Source organism: Porites lutea, chromosome 6, assembly GCF_958299795.1.
Source record: "Porites lutea chromosome 6, jaPorLute2.1, whole genome shotgun sequence".
Taxonomy (NCBI): domain Eukaryota; kingdom Metazoa; phylum Cnidaria; class Anthozoa; order Scleractinia; family Poritidae; genus Porites; species Porites lutea.
Genome location: NC_133206.1, coordinates 2,062,501 through 2,079,126, shown reverse-complemented (window position 1 = coordinate 2,079,126; position 16,626 = coordinate 2,062,501). Strand labels below are relative to the sequence as shown.

Here is a 16,626-nt window from a genome sequence, read left to right as displayed (position 1 = left end):
TATCAAGCCTGTCAGGCTTCCTTGTTGTATACTTTTGTTAGCTTTTTTGGACTTGACCGTAAACAATTTTCAATAGCATTCCTATCATTTTTTAATTTACTGACCAATAGAAATTTGTAAACAGCAAAGTATCGTGCGTGTTCGTAGAGCCCCAACAGAGATGCCATAAACCATACCTAATGGCACTTCATATAGGCCAAATGAGATGCCTCGTTCCACCACCCCTCCACCCACTAAGAGGAACAGCAAATATTTCTAACTACAGTAGCAAACCGTTAGGGGCGCAAAAGGAGAGCAAGCAATGAAACTCATAGATACGACATGGGAGATCGATCAAGAAACAATATACGCACTCAAAGAACATTTGGTTAATAAGAGAAATATTCAAAGAAAAAAAATTGTTATTATCGTCACTCATGAGACACATACGGCAGTTAAAACGGGTTTAGTCGAGGCAGCCATATTAAAGAGAGCTGTTCGCTAACGAGAGAAATTCGACTGTATCGGTATAAACTAGTCGCAAGTTACATACATCACGACCGCTGAATCGTATGAAAAAACAGTTTTTCGCCTTCATATCTTAAAATTTTATTCTTTACACTGAATGTTATATTTTCAAAGAACAACTTTACTCTAATCTGAAGAGTAGAGTATGGCAAAATTAACTAACTGTAATTCTTCTTTAGGTTTCATTCGCAATTCATAATACTGAATTCTATTACTTACAGTTACGTCGTATTGGCACTATATTTGATATATCAGTCACTTATAAACTGAAAGAAGCACCAAACCTTACCTTTACTCAAAGAGTTTGGTAATTTTTGCCAAGCCTTAACAAAAGGTTTGAATAACAGCATAATGCAATGCACAAGGCGCAAAAAATAGTGATTACAAAAACCCTACAATAATTTCTATTCACCACCTATCAGTTTGCAAACCGTTTCAAAACAAAGATCTTTTGATATCAAAAATCGGATGAGGGTGGGCGGTTCGCCGTAACTCAAATATAAAAGGCATTATCGAATTCTACAAAAATAAACGCGAATTCGTTATATCCATTCTCACTATTGGAGATAACCTGCAGGCTGTGAGCGAAAGAATACAATGGCAACTGACATTCTCCACCCACCGAAACTCTTAAAGTTTAGAATTTGAAACAAGCTTTTGTTCAAGGCAAAAAGAAGGACGCTTAGGGAAGTAAATTTCTTCAGCGTTCCTGTTAAACACCTAGAACTTAACGGCACAAAATACTGTTAATTCGTTCCTAAAATTTCCAGTATCGAGAGAATTTTTCCATACAACAGAACGCCTGTTAAAATCTCTAAAAACACAGGAAATTCTCTTTACATCTTACGTAATAATAGGTTGAAAACTTCTACCAATCAGCTATGCTACTGCGTAAAATCACTACTTCAATAAATTTCTTATGACTACTTGCTTATAACTTTCGTTCAAATATAATATTTACACTTAAATGTAACCCAACAATCGAGCGTGTTAGTTCAAGTCAATTAAAACATGACATTAAAATTATTCGTTTTATAAAGAAGTTCTCTTGAATTCTGATATACTGCGTAGTAGTAATTTCGAATAAATATCTGCGATATTTCTGGAGTTTCCTTGAAGTTTGATGTAATAATTTATTTATTATTAACTGCTAATTTATTAACTGGTGGTTAAGAATTGTTTATCTCTTTCGCTGTCTTCCTTTGCCTTTACTTTTTTTGGCCCCAGTTTTTTTCGTTCTTCTCTCGGGTGGTTTCGCATGCGCTGTGGGGGGCTCCCACTGACCAGCAAAAAATATCGCTGGCTCAGACATTGAGTTGGTATTCAATCCCACTAACGCATCACCTTGTTGTACGATTGACACAGTACGTCTGTCCCCACGAGGGGTAGCAGGGGCAGAGCGCGACACGGGATTTCTTCTGACAGAATAATGCTGTATGTTCTCTACCGAGTGCGAGCGAGACCGGGATGTATGTTCATCAGGCGAAAAACGTTCAGAGCAAGTGTTTTCTTGGACACTCTGAACCGTTTTGTTAGTATTTTCCATTTCGATAGCCTCTTTAGCCTCCTCTACTGATGTGGAAAGTTGTTTATCATCGTCTTTAGGAGGAGGTGATTGTTCTAGAACATTCGCAAGCGCCTCCGCTTGAGAAGTCGAGCGTTTGCCTGGAGCATTAACTGGAGACAAACACTGCTCTGGCGTTGCTATGGCTCCAACAAGCGACGCCTGGGTAGACTCCTGTGACGCATTACCAGACGATTGCGCATGCTCAGCAGACTGCACTTGTAGGCCAACGGGCTCGTCAGCGGACTCGTTTGTTTGAGAGTCTGTTGGTGACTCAAGCTGTCCCGGACCCAGATTAACATAAGCTGGCGGGGTGATAGAATAGTAATGAGACGGCGGGGAAGCCATGGCTGGTAGCTCTAACAGCTGTGCTATGCAGTGTAGTTTATGTTGCCTCAGCATTGTCCGTCGTCTTTGCAGGCGCTGTTTAGCAGACATGCAGCGAATGTAGTCATCAAATATGAATTTGGCGAAAAGAATGGGACGCGAGCGGACTTTGGTCAGGCTGCGACCCGAGCTGGGTTGATGAATGGTGATAAATAAAGAGCGACTGTCTTCTTTATCAGGTGCTGTCTCCACATCCTGATATAGAAAACAAACACAATATACAATTACCACTGCAGCCGAAGAGACTGAATTGTAAAGGCCATGTACTAATTAATTATTAGGTAAGTTGAGACGGATGGGCGTCGCTAAATGTGTAGTTCCAGAAAATATCCATACCCCCCGGAGGGCACTTTTGCTTTAGACCCCCCTATCCCCCTGGAATTACCATTCCTGGGGGTGCTTCTCATACCCTCCCCCTCCCCTGGAATTTCCGTAAATTTTAAACTGGTTGGGTACCCCCTGGAAAGGATATTTGTGTCAAAAATGTTGTTGCACTATAACATTATGCGAAAGATAATTTTTCTGCGATAAAAAGAGAAAATCTCTTTTCATTCATCTTAATAAGGGTCTAATAAACTCAAGAACGTTCTTAGCTACACTACTGACTACCCGATAAAAGTCATGCGCAAAAGAACCAGTTACATTCAAACTAAACGCCACGTGAACTTTCATTACTTCATTTAAGTTAGAACATGTTACAAGAAGGCTCAGAATATGACCAAATTGCGGTGAATCAAATGTGTAATAAAGCAACAGCTAGATAACCGAAAGTTTATTCATGAGCCGATGACTATTGTATTAAGGAAAACTATCGCGTAAGCCGTGAAAAAAGTATTTAGCCGACCGTAGATGAAAGATGATCAATGCAAACAATAATACTTGTTTTGAAAACACCGGTAACGGTAAAATAACTGATAGCTAGCTAAACAGAGAAGCTGTTATTTATTAATGACTCACCAATCTTACTTAAACCCCCTGGCAAAAACCTCTGTACGCAACTCCCCAGCCCACTGGAAATTGCCTATTTTTGGATCCCCTCCCCTCGAAATTTCCGTTGCCCTCCGTGGGGAAGCGGGAGGGGGATATGGATATTTTCTGGAACTACACACTAAAAACAGCAACAACAACAACAACACATACACACACACACAAAAATGCAAAAACAACAAAGTTAAGCAGTAGGTAAAGAAAAGGACGATCCAAAAACATTCATTGATAAAAAGTTACTTGACGTCACAGCGGCCATATTGGTCTACAAAACAATAAAATGAAGGCCATGTTGGTGTACCGAGGAAATCCTGTGGAAATTGAACTTTTCTCAAGTAAAAACTTTCATGTGTTCCGAGAAATCTGTATAGTTACTTATCAAGTGAGTGAAAACAATTTATATATTCCTACTAACCTGGAGTCTTGCAACAAATTTAACCACGCCCCAGCCCAACTTGGTTGTGTCAGGTTCAACCAAGATAAACTGAGCCTCGTCTATGACCAGAAAACGACGCTGTTGCCTGGAATACAGAAAGAACGGTTATACCAATTAAGTTACGGGGAATGGTGAATTTATTCTGTGTCAATAGAAATCCACTATAGTGGCATGGACGTGCTAAATGTTTCCTTGCTAGTATGTGAAAATTGGTAAAAATATGTCTTGGACACGGGTAGCATTTTAAGAGTTATACCAGCCTGTGAACAAACTTTCCAGCCAGCCACGCGAGGGAGGGGCTAAGCCGCGAGGAGCGAGGCTCTCTTGTCTCCTCTCGCGTGCCGCTCGCGCGTGACTTCTCACGATATCCCCCAGATGGAAGGCTTGCGCTCATGTAACATTTTATGTAAGGGAATAACATGGGGCAAAAAAACTACACTTACTTTTCTTCCGTCTTCACTGTGCACGCAATCAAGTCACTGTTATCTGTAAACCGAAAAATACACAATTGTTATATAGGTAGAGATAAGGGCTTATTCATCCTCAAAGACCAAGAGGAATAAGATCTGGGCAATACTGTTGCAGGCAAATTTAAAAAGAACTTTCAGAAAACGAGCCCAGTGGACACTAAGGCTTTTCAAACCAGCCACCTTGAAACCAAACACTTAGGTCCAGAAATGATCATAACTCGGATCTTGGTTACTTCATATTAGACGCGATTCTTTCTAACTCTTATATGACCAGATGACCATATGACCATATTCACAGAATTACTTGTCCATGGGGAACACCTCGTGAAATCTATCTTAAAAAGCTTCAATCTCATCAGAATGCATTTCTACAAATAACTTTCAGAGGGTAAAGTTTAGAGGACGTTCACATTTTGTGCACACGTACAGTTTGGTCAATACCAGCCAAACCAATAAATTAAAAAATAACAAGTAAACAAAAACAAAGACACCTTCCACTTACTCAGGTCTAGAACGTCTTCCAAGTGGACAGAGTTTTCGACTTTTGACAAAGGAAGATGTTCCTCATTCTTTCCCAGCAAGGCAAGGCAAAGATCTCTCATCAACAGGAAAACACGAATCGCCTGCAAAAGAAGTAATTTGGACTATTTAATAACCTCACTGATATGCCTTTTTTCTGGCATGAGAAAGATTTCCTACACAATAACACATCGAAAGTCCTTAGTACGGTTTAACGCACTTGTTGCAAGTTTTTGTATCAAGAAATAAACGAGTGAGCGCAGCGAACGGGTGAGATTTCTGACACATCGTGAGCGCACACTTCTTAAGAATTATTCTGTATAAACTAAACACAATTAGGGCCCAGAAATGCTATAATTTCAAAACTGTGGCCACTCAGAAAGTTGGGGTAAACTTTTACAGACCTAAGTTGATTTATGGCGACTAAGCAAGTTGCTGCCCCAGTTTGCATGGAGTGTTCTGACTAAAGTTGATCGTTCAAGTTGGTCAGAATTCTTGCAAAACTCAAGTAAAACAAGGTGACCTAAGCGAAAATGGTTGTTTACCTATTTCAGAACTTGCGTAAAACCAAAACTAAAATTTAACACAATAAAGTATGCTACGTTTGACATACTCTTCGTGTGTGCTCTACTTCGCCACACGGCAGGCGCTTATAAAACTCTATTCCGGTCAGCGGTGTTCCAGTTATGGGAAGTAGCAGTGTGGCGTCCATCATCAAATGCTGCAGATTGGGGGGCTTCAACTACAAGAAATGATCAAAAACTAAGTTCTCTTTACAGTTACAATGCAACATAACACAATAAGTTTTGAGAAGACAGAATCAGACATAGCAGTCAAATTGTGCATTGAACTTGATTGCACCTTGGTTTGCCGATACTCGTCTTCAAACATGTCTAAGAAAATCTCATCTTCCTGTGGAGGAAACGAGACAAGAGGAAATAGTGAGGAAATACTGCCTATAATATTACATTAACAGTAATATAATACACATTTGCATTTATCAGGAGTACTGGGAAGTATAACTGGACCAGGGATAATAAGTTAGAACATTCTGTGTTGTTTCCTAGATGTTAGTAACACAAAATACTTTTTCAGCAAAGGACGAATAAATCTCTTCTAATCCTATCATCCGACCTACCACAACCTATCCTTTTTATGAATTTATTTTTTGAGTTTAGAACTGAGACCGTTTAAATTTATCCAAGAAAACAAACCTAAGCGTCTATGACGTCCTCCACAAGTAAACGATGTACACGGTCTTGTAAATGTTCTTCACCGTTAGTTAAGTTCGTTATTATCGGGTTGATGCTGTGACAAAATTGCACAATGGGACTGTTTTGAGGACGCTATCGCTTCCTGCGCGGGAGACTGGGTCCAAATTTGTCCCCAAAACAGTCCCACAGTGCAACAGTCCGACCTAACACCGACCCAGTCTAACACCTACCTTTCACCTAAAATGACCTATGGGTTTCTCAACTTAATCAACACGGTTGGCCATGCATTACTTTAGTATGACTACAGTTTTGTTTTAAACGTGACAATTCAACGATGACAATATTTATAATCATAAGCAGAACAAATAACTTGTTTTTACCTTATAGTAATGTCTTAACTGCAACGTGCTGGCCTCGCGAACGTTCTGAAAAACAGACGTGAAAAAGTGATCCTTGAAGTGCCACTTGCAAACAATTCACAAAAGTACACACGCACGATCTCTTTTAAATGAGTTTTTCTGGGTCCTCAAGGGTTGATTTCCAGTGTCGCGTAATTTTTACGTGCGTACGTGAGCAAAAGTAAACACAGATTTATCGTGCAAAACTAGTGAATTACACTTCCAGCGGTGTACCCGTTAAACCAGGCCCTTCCGTCACGCCTACAAACCATGAATACCGTATTTACGGCGCAGCACTTATTAAATTTTTCACGCCTCAAATGCAGCGCTTATTCGAGGGGTCAGGGCGGTACTAATTTGAGGGAGGCGTTTATTTGAAAGTTGGACCCGACGAAGAATTGTTTCATCTGCGGTATTATTTTTCCGTATTAAACTAGCAGAATTTACGTCGTTTGATTTTGGATTGTATCGGGGCCGGGACGCTTATTTGAGGGCCGCGCCTGATTTGGGCGGCGCTTATTCGAGTAAATACGATACAGAGGTGAGAGGCGTAAGACTTCATACCTCAATCATAGCCAAGTGCCTGTCGCCTAGGTAACTACACCTAGTGTTGTCCACTGTATACATAACAAGCTCTTTGAGGAGAAGAATAATCATTTCCAATGTAACCACGCGAACTTGACTCCCTAAAAATATATCAGAGAAAAAATCACAAAAAATACCGTAAAAGTATGGGTATTTTCCACAAAGCTGAAGTTTTTGGTTTTTTAGAGACAACGCAAGGCTAGTGCAGGTGACTACATACAGTTAGGATTGAACACAACACAAAATATTAAACCTAAGCACTTGAACTTTGTTCATCTTATTATTCTTCATTATTCTAAACAAAATTTAGTTACATTTAGCCTTTTTCTCGCAGGGTAAGTCCTTTTACCTCCGAAAAACAAAATTGTGCTCCAGAACGCTATTTCCTGTGATACGTTTACTTTGGAAAATACCCATGGCAGATACCGAGATGTTTCTTCCAAAAGCGTACTTCTCTCAGCGATTTTGGTATCGGATTCGTTTTGCCGTTTACTCGAAAATATATAAATCCAAAATACCGGTAATAAAGTTCCAGTTTGGTTATATTTCCGGAGATTTTCAATCCGGAATCTTAAGCGAATACCCTGTATCCGAACGAATGTTCTCGGATTAGCTGACGAATCCAGAAACATTATGAATCCGAAAAGATCTCCTCTTGTGTAAATCTGGGCCTCATGATTTATGGACAGTTCTCTACTCAATATCTTCCATCAACTTTACGATTTCTCCCTTTATCTTCGTAATCACAAAATAAAATCAGTTGTCTGATTGCGACAAAAAAAAAAAAAATCAATAATAGCAAGTTTACGCTACAGGGCGGCAGACAGAAGAGGACGGCAAAACGCTCGTGTGCGACAAAAGTGACAGGCCTCGACAGGCCTATTACTTATGTGTTCTGTGGTGATCTTCACTTAAGTTAATGTTTTTCTGGTCTTTTACAAAAAGACCTGTTTAAAGGAGGGTGAAGTTCGGCGGAAAAGTTTTTCAAACAAAATTATTGTCAGGCTTGTCACACAAGGTTTGCCGTCTTTTTTCCTCTCCCCTCCTGTTACGTAAGCTCAATAATGTTAGTACCAGATCGCATCGTACTCACCATTCCGATATCCAAGTTCCAGGACTCTGATCAGGTTTTCCACAAGTTTCTCACCGTACGGAATCTTTGTCTAACAAATTATATGAGTTAGATACGATTAATACTGGGTGTTCGCGATAGTTTTACACACTGAAAACTCAAATCTTAATCCGTTTTTATTGCTTGGACTCAAACAGACTCGGAGCATGTCTATGTCTTCTTTGGTCATCTTCTGATGACAATTTTAAAAAACTCACTTTTATGTAGTTCGACGGGTGATCTAGTCTTTTGTCGCTTTTCCACGTTCCGTTTTATTTTGGTGTCGCAAACACCAAATTAAGACGGGAGGCCGAAACTGGGGAGAGGACTTTTTCCCAAATCACGCGCTTTTATTTTCGCGTGCCTTTCACTATAAATGCGTTATCCCTCAGTACTATCTGAGAGCCTGGAACAGGCTAGTCTTTTGTGCCCGGTTGTTCAAAGGGGACAAAGCTTTCTGGATAAATTAATACCACGCAGATAAATGTTAACACGATAACCGAGAATGCAGGCACAGTGGACACAGTAATTTTGCGCGATGTTCCTCTCACGGTACACTTATCGTTGTGGTTTATCTACAGAGGTAAAGTGGTCACCCTCAAGCCTGTTTCCCACGTTTCGACGACGCGTGCAGTGCTTCTTTTACGTGGGAAATTTCATTACACTCTACTGATTGGCCGGCTTATTGTAGGACTCAAAGAATCCAGCGTAAACATCTTGGTAACCTCGATAGACTCCTTAATGCCCTTTTAACGTTTTCATGGAAACGTCCCACGGTAAATATCTCTTGCAAAAAGGCGATCAGGGCAGAAGAAGCCAAATTTCCGGAGAAACCGATCATCGTACCCGCATCTATAACATTTGAAAACGAGTTTACTCAAGCGAAAGAACTATCCACCTTAACAACAAGTACAAGATGACAGTATACACTTGGAAACTTACAGTTATGCTACGCTAGCGCTTACCTTCGCCGACGAGATTCCTGATGTTTCAAGCAATTTTTTGTCCACACCTAGAATTATAAAACAAACAGCTATTAACTTAACAAGAACCTGAACGAGAGTACAAGCAGGTAACCACCAAACGATATTTAGAATCTATGTTTTTGATCAGCAGAGCACACCTGGAATTGCCATGAACCGGTCCGTACTACCTACCTTTGTTGCCAATTGCTGCACACAGCAGGCAAATAGCAAACAGAGCCTCTTCATCATTGTCACTACAATCAAGACTTTCATGAATCGCTTCAAGGAACATACTAAACATGAAAAAAACAAAATAAACACCATTATGCGTGTGAATGTGAAAGTATTTCTCTCGGCAGTCTGGAAGTATTTAAATCTAATAATTAATTTATCTTTCTCCCTCTTAATACTGAGCACTGTCATGTACAGTATCAAAAAACTAAAAAAAAAATACAGTGTAAAAAGCTGATGAGAATACGTATCAACAGAAATGACCACAATGGGTTGCTATAAAATCAAGCTTTCGTAATTTGTTGATCACGTGATTGGTGTCAGGACTGTCCACAACGTTCAGATACGATTGTACAGTGTGCGTTATTGGCCAAGGGTGATGTCAAGGCAGCTGGATATTGGCCAAGTTCTTTCTTAATTTTTTTTATTGACTGAGTCAAAGTCTTGGCCAATGAAAACGCACAATACATTAAAAGAGCGAGGAAACAAGGCGAGAGATCCTTTTAAAGAGGGAAAGATTAGACGTTGTATCTTGCCCACTGGGGTGGCCAATCAAAACACAAGATTCACTTGATCAAGCCCATTGATGAACCCAGCCATGATATAATCAAACATATCATCCTGCTGTGTCAACAGGCATAAGTACCAATAACTGCCCTGAAATTTTGTTCTAACATTTTTCCTAGTTTGGTAAAACAGTTGGGAAAAAATGCTCCACAGATATTAAATAAATTTCAAGAAATACCTGTCAGGCTGAAATTCTTTGGGTCGTTTAATTACACTCTGAAATGAAATTCATTGCAATGAGATATTGTTTTTTTAAAAACATCAAATGTAGCATTAACAATGTTGACTAAACCGTATTGTAGCCAATTATGTTATATGAACAGCCATTGTCCATGCAAATCTCTATATCTCTATCTAAGAAATTTATTGCTATCTACAACACCTTTATGTTATCAGTTTCACTGTTTTCCTCTTCTACCACTGCCTCTTGTGCTAAAAAAGGACAAGAGAGGAATATTGTAAGAATACAATAACAGCGTATTTTGATATGCACAACACAATGTGTGCAGAAATTACATGTAATGCATTATTATAGTATGTTGCAAGATAATGGATTTTTAGTATTATTGGTGTTAACAACTTTCAACCAAATTCTTCAAACTGATCTCCATATATTTCCCTAAAAATTAGTTGAAAGAATTTGTTAAAAGATCAAAGCATTCTCCTTATAGTGAGCAATTCATGAATTCTCACAACCTTTTCTTGTGGATATTGTTGGGAGAAAATTAATGTTGGTCACTAGTGGGGCTTACAGGGTTAAAAAGCTAATATGTAGATGCATGGGTAAGCGGCTCAGTATGATCATGTACCCTCAAATCCACAAGCCACTCTGCTGTCACCAGTCAGCTTTTCTTTCACTTGGCAAGAGTTCTGTTGAGACTGTACTGCATGTTACTAGGATACAATTTCGAACCCAGGCCTAAAAGCTCAGCTTTGACCACTAGGACAGTCGACCATTGGTTTATAAATAAATGAATGGATGCTCCCACTTAAAAAAACCAGTTTGATGAGAGCAAACAACATTAACTAAACTGTAGAGCAGAAATTCAGGCTGCGACAACTTCAGAGGCTTTACACGATTCAGGCAGAACCTCCTTTTCTCCTTCTTGATCAAAAAGAAGACAAAAGAAGGAGGCTCTGCTCCCAGCCAGGGTGCTCTATGACCTATAATACATACCATGTACTTGTCTTCTCTGTGCTGTAGTCTCCTCCTTGGTTGTCTCACCTGTGGTGGCAGTGGGTGTGGACACACTAGAGGATGAATCTGTATCAGACTCGCCACTATCACTCTGACCTAAGGGTGTCTGTATCAAAGGAACCTGAACAGGACTGAGGTCAGAGGCTGAAAAACAAGGAGACAGCGTGACCAAGCAGTTAGAGCACTGGAAGTAATCCAGAGTCAACAAATTGAATCCCTGCCCTAACTGCAGGGGTTAAAAAAAACCTTGAAGTCCAGCACATACTTGAGGGAAGCAGCTCTTGCATTTTGCTTGCCCAATGACTTGCTCGAACCCTTACCCATTGGGCAAGTGAGCTTCAAAAGTTACTTTCCCAGCAAGAAAATGTACTCATCCCAGACTACTGAACAGGACTTTTTTTGAGCTGGATTTGTTTTCAGTAGCCTGGAGTGCAACTCCTTGGGCATGCTTATAAAACAGCCAACAGGTTTGCCTCTTGCTCGTTGGGATTCTTAACCTTGTTATGTTTATTTCCAAAATGTTTGTTTCTGTCCTGATAAGTGGGCCACAATTAAGACTATTGGGTTACCAGTAAATGAGTAACCTAACACACTGCAATCAGAGAAGAGGAACACCTTAAAACATCATGACTGTATAATATTAAATTGCATTTTTATTTTATTGAAAAGTAACAAGACCACAAGAAAGTAGAGTGCTGCAAGTTAGTGTTAAGGAATTAATTTATGTCAAGTGTAGTACCTTCTTTTCTAGTGGCACTTCTCTTTTCAGTGATTGCTCCATCTCTGTTACCTGATTTAAGATAGAAATCGCAGAAAACTGATCAGGTGGGAAAAGCACACATCCTAGCAAATTTTAGTGACAACACTCTCATCTCTTTCTGATTATAATTATTCTAACTATATTACTGTCAACTGGTGTAACAGAATGAATAAATTAAGATAAGATAAGATAAGATAGATAAGATAATTTATCTAATGTCAGATACACAGGGGGTGGTCTCCCAATCCCCCGAGCCATGGGCTCATGATAAAAGTGTTTGACAATATAAAAGAAAAATTAATTAATATCTCAATAGCAACTAATTAAATTTAAAAAAAAATAACATCTATCTATAAAAATAAATTGGGTCAAAGGCAATTGCTGCATTGACAGCCGATAAAATTTAAGATCAAAGATTCAATTTAAGATCAAAGATTCAACTTCAGAAAAAAAAAAGCATAGAAGCCAAATTTCATTCCAAGCATACAGCTGTACAACAAAACCTCAAGATGCAAGTTTTAACCTTGCTGGAATGCATCCGCATGAGCTTGCGATGAAAAGGTTTTTGAATTACAATGCTAATAAACTGTTCTTTTACCTGTAAATCCATTCTAAAGGTCTCATCTTTTATGTTTTTTGATTAATATTTGATTAATATTTTATTAAAATAATCTTTGCTTTACACTGAGTGAATGTGTGACTGGCCTATCAAGGATATTAAAAATGCTACATGTATGTCAACCTGAGAAATGCAAGATAATTTTCAAACACAGAAATACTTTTGACTTGCTGAGTCATATGTTCCTTTATAGGCAGATTAAAACAATGCTTCTTATTTCAGAGTACACAGTGAAAATAAACTAAAGTTGTACCTCTAACATAAAACTTTGAGTTTGCTACATGCATTGACCTCCCTCTTGTCAGAATTCCTAGAGATGAAGCCTTCCCCAGGAAACTATATCCTTCTGCATTCACTCCACGGGCAAGAAGGGACTCCTCTAAAGTTTCTTCAGGTCTTTGAAATGTCCTAACACTTGCTGTTGAATTGCTTAAAGAACAAGCCTGTAAAGAGCAAGCCAGGTTTAACTCTTCTTAGCTTTGATACACACATCTGGATATTAATTTTTTGAGATATTTAGAGGTTTGGTGAATATATGGAAAATCATGCAAAAATGTTATTTTGGTAAATATTTATTTTTCTGAGCCAGGAATAGAACTGTCCAGCAGTGACACAGTCCATCCACACATTCCCAATGGCCCTACAAGTAGTGGTACCCTCCCCCATGGAGAAAACATTTTCTCCGTGGAGGGAGGGTGGGGCTACACATAGGCTAAATGGTGCTCTAGTCAATAACTACTGTGGCCTACTAACAAAGTAGTCTCAATTTGGAGTATGTCTTGAAAAGATTAACTGTAAAAAATAACATACAATATATGGAGAAATTTAGGGGATTTCTTGAGTTAATTAAGAACTTTTGGAAACATTTTGCCATTTTTCAAGATAATAACCGTCTTTCTTCTTCTGCTCTGAAGGCTAGGAGAAGGTGCTGCTTGCCAAGCTACTAGGCAAAAAGCTGCCTTAAAGAGAGCTAAAGATTCAAAAACCACAATTACCACTCACTTTTTTAAGGGGTAAAGGAGAATCTTCAGGGGTAACTCCTGCGGCAACTTCATCACCATTAAGAAGTACATCTACCAGACTTGAGACTAGTGGAGGGTGCGTCATGATTAAAAGTATCTGTCAGCAAAGGGATGCAATAAATAATATACAATGTTAATTAGAGGCCTAATTAGAAGAGAGCAGAATACACCAATTTTATAGAGGATCACAGAGATGCCCCAATCAGTGTCTGGTTTTAAATCAAGAAATTCAATTCCAATTCTTAAACAAAGTTGTAGAGCTTTAATAACAATATTCATCTTATTCTGGAAATAATGTTACTGTTGTTATGGCTTATGTGACTAAAAAATTAATATGGCAAGGACATGTACCTACTTGTGAAAGAAGAAATAGAGAGACCATAACACTCAACCGAGGGGTATCCTAAAAAAGAAGACGGTCACTCAAGCACTGAACTGTATCTACTTCATGTACATAAAAGTTAGGGATCCTACCATCATACATACACATGTAAGTGTAAATACTTGATTAAAAGAGTAGAAAGGTAAAACAATAGACAATACAGTCACGCAATCACCTGATATTTTGGAAAAAGGAAAACACTTGGTATTGATCAACCCAACAGAAAACAAAAATCCTCCAAATAAATATTATAACTTAATTTTAGCATGATGACACAAAGTGGCACATTTTAATTGATTTAGATTAAGCTACAAAATAATACACTCTAAACTGAATTTTCAGAAATAAATAATGACAGTAAAGTGTACACGTACAATGTAAATGTTAAGCCATTATGGCTTTGAAAAACTTGTAAAGAATGACATGTGATCTCATGTTGACTGAAGCAAAAAGCATTATAATCTCAGATAAATATAATCTGAATCTCAGAAAGAAAATGCCTACAAGTCAGGGCTGTCAATAAGATTTCAAGTTGAGGGGTATAAACAATTAGTAGGCAAGGAATTGAACAACTAGGAAGTTAATTTATGGGATTAATTTAGGTTTCTGGGAAACTGCCCACCTACCCCTCCCCTAAGTCAACATTATTAACACTTACTTCTCCCTTAGGACAAAATGTTGGATTAGGGGAGGGGTAGGTGGGCAATTTCCCAGAAACTTAAATTGATCCAATTGATGCTCTATTTTCCTTTTGTTTCCTCTTAAATTAGCAGGGCGTCACACTCATAGCAGCCAGGGGGAAATTCCTGGCCCCGGCTTTTGTGACAGCCCCGCAAGTGCAGCCTGTCTGTTCATATCGCTTATAATTCCCATTGAAACGACATATTTTTACTCACCTGCTCCATGCCTGGTCTTTTTCTCACCAAGGAATAAATATCCTGTCTGTTCATATCGCTTATAATTCCCATTGAAACGACATATTTTTACTCACCTGCTCCATGCCTGGTCTTTTTCTCACCAAGGAATAAATATACAGAGGAATCAGCAAGCGGTTGATTAGATGACCAGTTAAAATGTCATTTACATCTTGAATATTGAGACACAGAATATCATGGAGGTAATGAAGATGATCTAAATGCTCTGCAACTAAGTCCTTCAGTCTGTCACATTTAAGATGGCTAAAAGGAAATAAGACAGTTTATAAATAGATTTTTGGTCACAAACTACAGTACACATAAAATTATTCCTGGTTTGAAAACATCACTCAACCACACTTCTTTTAATACACCACTTTCAGGGTTCTCGTTAAGTTTTAAAGTACATGTAGATAACATCAATTTATGTAAAAGTAGGCAGTTTGGCAGTTGACCACCGAAGGCAATTTCAGGCTCTCACTCCCCCACCTTATGCTTTTTCCACAAAGAGTATGTGGCAAAAAATTCGAAGTTGCCGCCATTTTATGAGAACCCTGACTTTGTCAGTACCTTGAATACCAATAAAAAAAAGCAGTGACCTGATGGTTAAACTTACTGAGACTCCTTAAGTACACAGTTGTCAAGTTCAATAGCATGACTGCCAATAAACCACACCAGGTTCCAAAAGTACGGATCTGCTGTCTTGTCACGGATAAAATTTAACATGTTTTTATCTCCAACTGAAAAACAAAATAATTCAGTATTTTTCACTATGCCAGAGGAGATTGCTACTGTATTTATTAAACCTGTTCAGCTTTAGAGAAATATAAATCTGCTTTGATGAAGTCTCTTTTTGTTTCTGTCCAGAGAAATTTGAGCAAAAATTCCAGTCCATATTAAACCAACAATACAAGAAATATTATCATTTCACAACAACACAATTTTGGTTCTTTTTTTGTGAAATAAGCTGATTGTTATAATTACCTCTATAGACATTGAGAGTAAGAGTTCGGACTGCTATTCTAACCATGCTCTCAGAGTGATTAAAGAACTTGATGGCCTCAGTGTACAAAGGGAAATCATTCTTGTGCTAAAAACAACAAAGAAACAACTGGTTGAGTGCCTACATACAGTTATGTATATTAATGGCATGGTCCACATATTTGTGAGCGACAGGGATATGTACATGTAGACTATGCATCAATATTATTGTAGTCAGATTTAAAAGCTAGAATTAAACTAGTCTAGAGTATTTGGCATCCAAATGCAGTGTTTCTCACAAGTTCCAGATGGGTTTATAGCCAATTATTATGCTTCTCCATACACAAACACCAATAGAAATGTCTTAAAACACATTACCTTCTTGTCATTCATGTTGTGATTAGTAAACCAAAATGTGGTCCAGATCCTGAACTATTAACTCACCTCATTGAAGAAAAAGTGTACAGTATGTCTGTTAAGTTTAAGAGACAGTGTCTTGAGAAATGAAATGTAGTATGCTAACACCTGAAGAAATGGTACAAAAGTACTGTTAATACATGGTATATACTGGTAAAGGTAACTTGTGTGCAAATAAAAAAAGTGACTTTCATATGATTGTGCAGAAAGCACAGAAAGGCCATGACTGTTATACACTCAGACAGCCAAAATCCAAGAAAATAACTCAGATGTATTCACATACTCTTCAGAACACATTAATAACAGTATAAAATATTGATTATGAACACCCAAAGCTGAACAACAAATGGCACACTGAAGAAACACTTTACTGTCAATATGAACTTTGCATA

At 38.4% G+C, this 16,626-nt stretch overlaps 1 protein-coding gene across 1 annotated transcript in view; it reads right to left on the bottom strand.

The window, feature by feature from the left end:
- Positions 1–656: 656 nt before the first annotated feature.
- Positions 657–16,626, bottom strand: part of LOC140940180 (protein CLEC16A-like) — a 21,719-nt gene continuing 5,749 nt past the window's right edge. Inside the window, exons 5-26 of the mRNA XM_073389089.1 lie at positions 16,262–16,342; positions 15,821–15,926; positions 15,453–15,576; positions 14,914–15,100; positions 13,896–13,943; positions 13,521–13,637; positions 12,772–12,961; positions 11,879–11,929; positions 11,119–11,283; positions 10,324–10,373; positions 10,120–10,157; positions 9,336–9,436; positions 9,144–9,190; positions 8,161–8,230; positions 7,047–7,168; positions 6,465–6,509; positions 5,732–5,782; positions 5,484–5,612; positions 4,854–4,974; positions 4,325–4,367; positions 3,861–3,966; positions 657–2,653 (exon numbers count right to left, since the gene is read on the bottom strand). Coding sequence (XP_073245190.1) covers positions 1,688–2,653; positions 3,861–3,966; positions 4,325–4,367; positions 4,854–4,974; positions 5,484–5,612; positions 5,732–5,782; positions 6,465–6,509; positions 7,047–7,168; positions 8,161–8,230; positions 9,144–9,190; positions 9,336–9,436; positions 10,120–10,157; positions 10,324–10,373; positions 11,119–11,283; positions 11,879–11,929; positions 12,772–12,961; positions 13,521–13,637; positions 13,896–13,943; positions 14,914–15,100; positions 15,453–15,576; positions 15,821–15,926; positions 16,262–16,342 — 2,958 coding nt within the window. The 3' untranslated portion in view covers positions 657–1,687. The remainder of the gene's footprint in view (positions 2,654–3,860; positions 3,967–4,324; positions 4,368–4,853; positions 4,975–5,483; positions 5,613–5,731; positions 5,783–6,464; positions 6,510–7,046; positions 7,169–8,160; positions 8,231–9,143; positions 9,191–9,335; positions 9,437–10,119; positions 10,158–10,323; positions 10,374–11,118; positions 11,284–11,878; positions 11,930–12,771; positions 12,962–13,520; positions 13,638–13,895; positions 13,944–14,913; positions 15,101–15,452; positions 15,577–15,820; positions 15,927–16,261; positions 16,343–16,626) is intronic.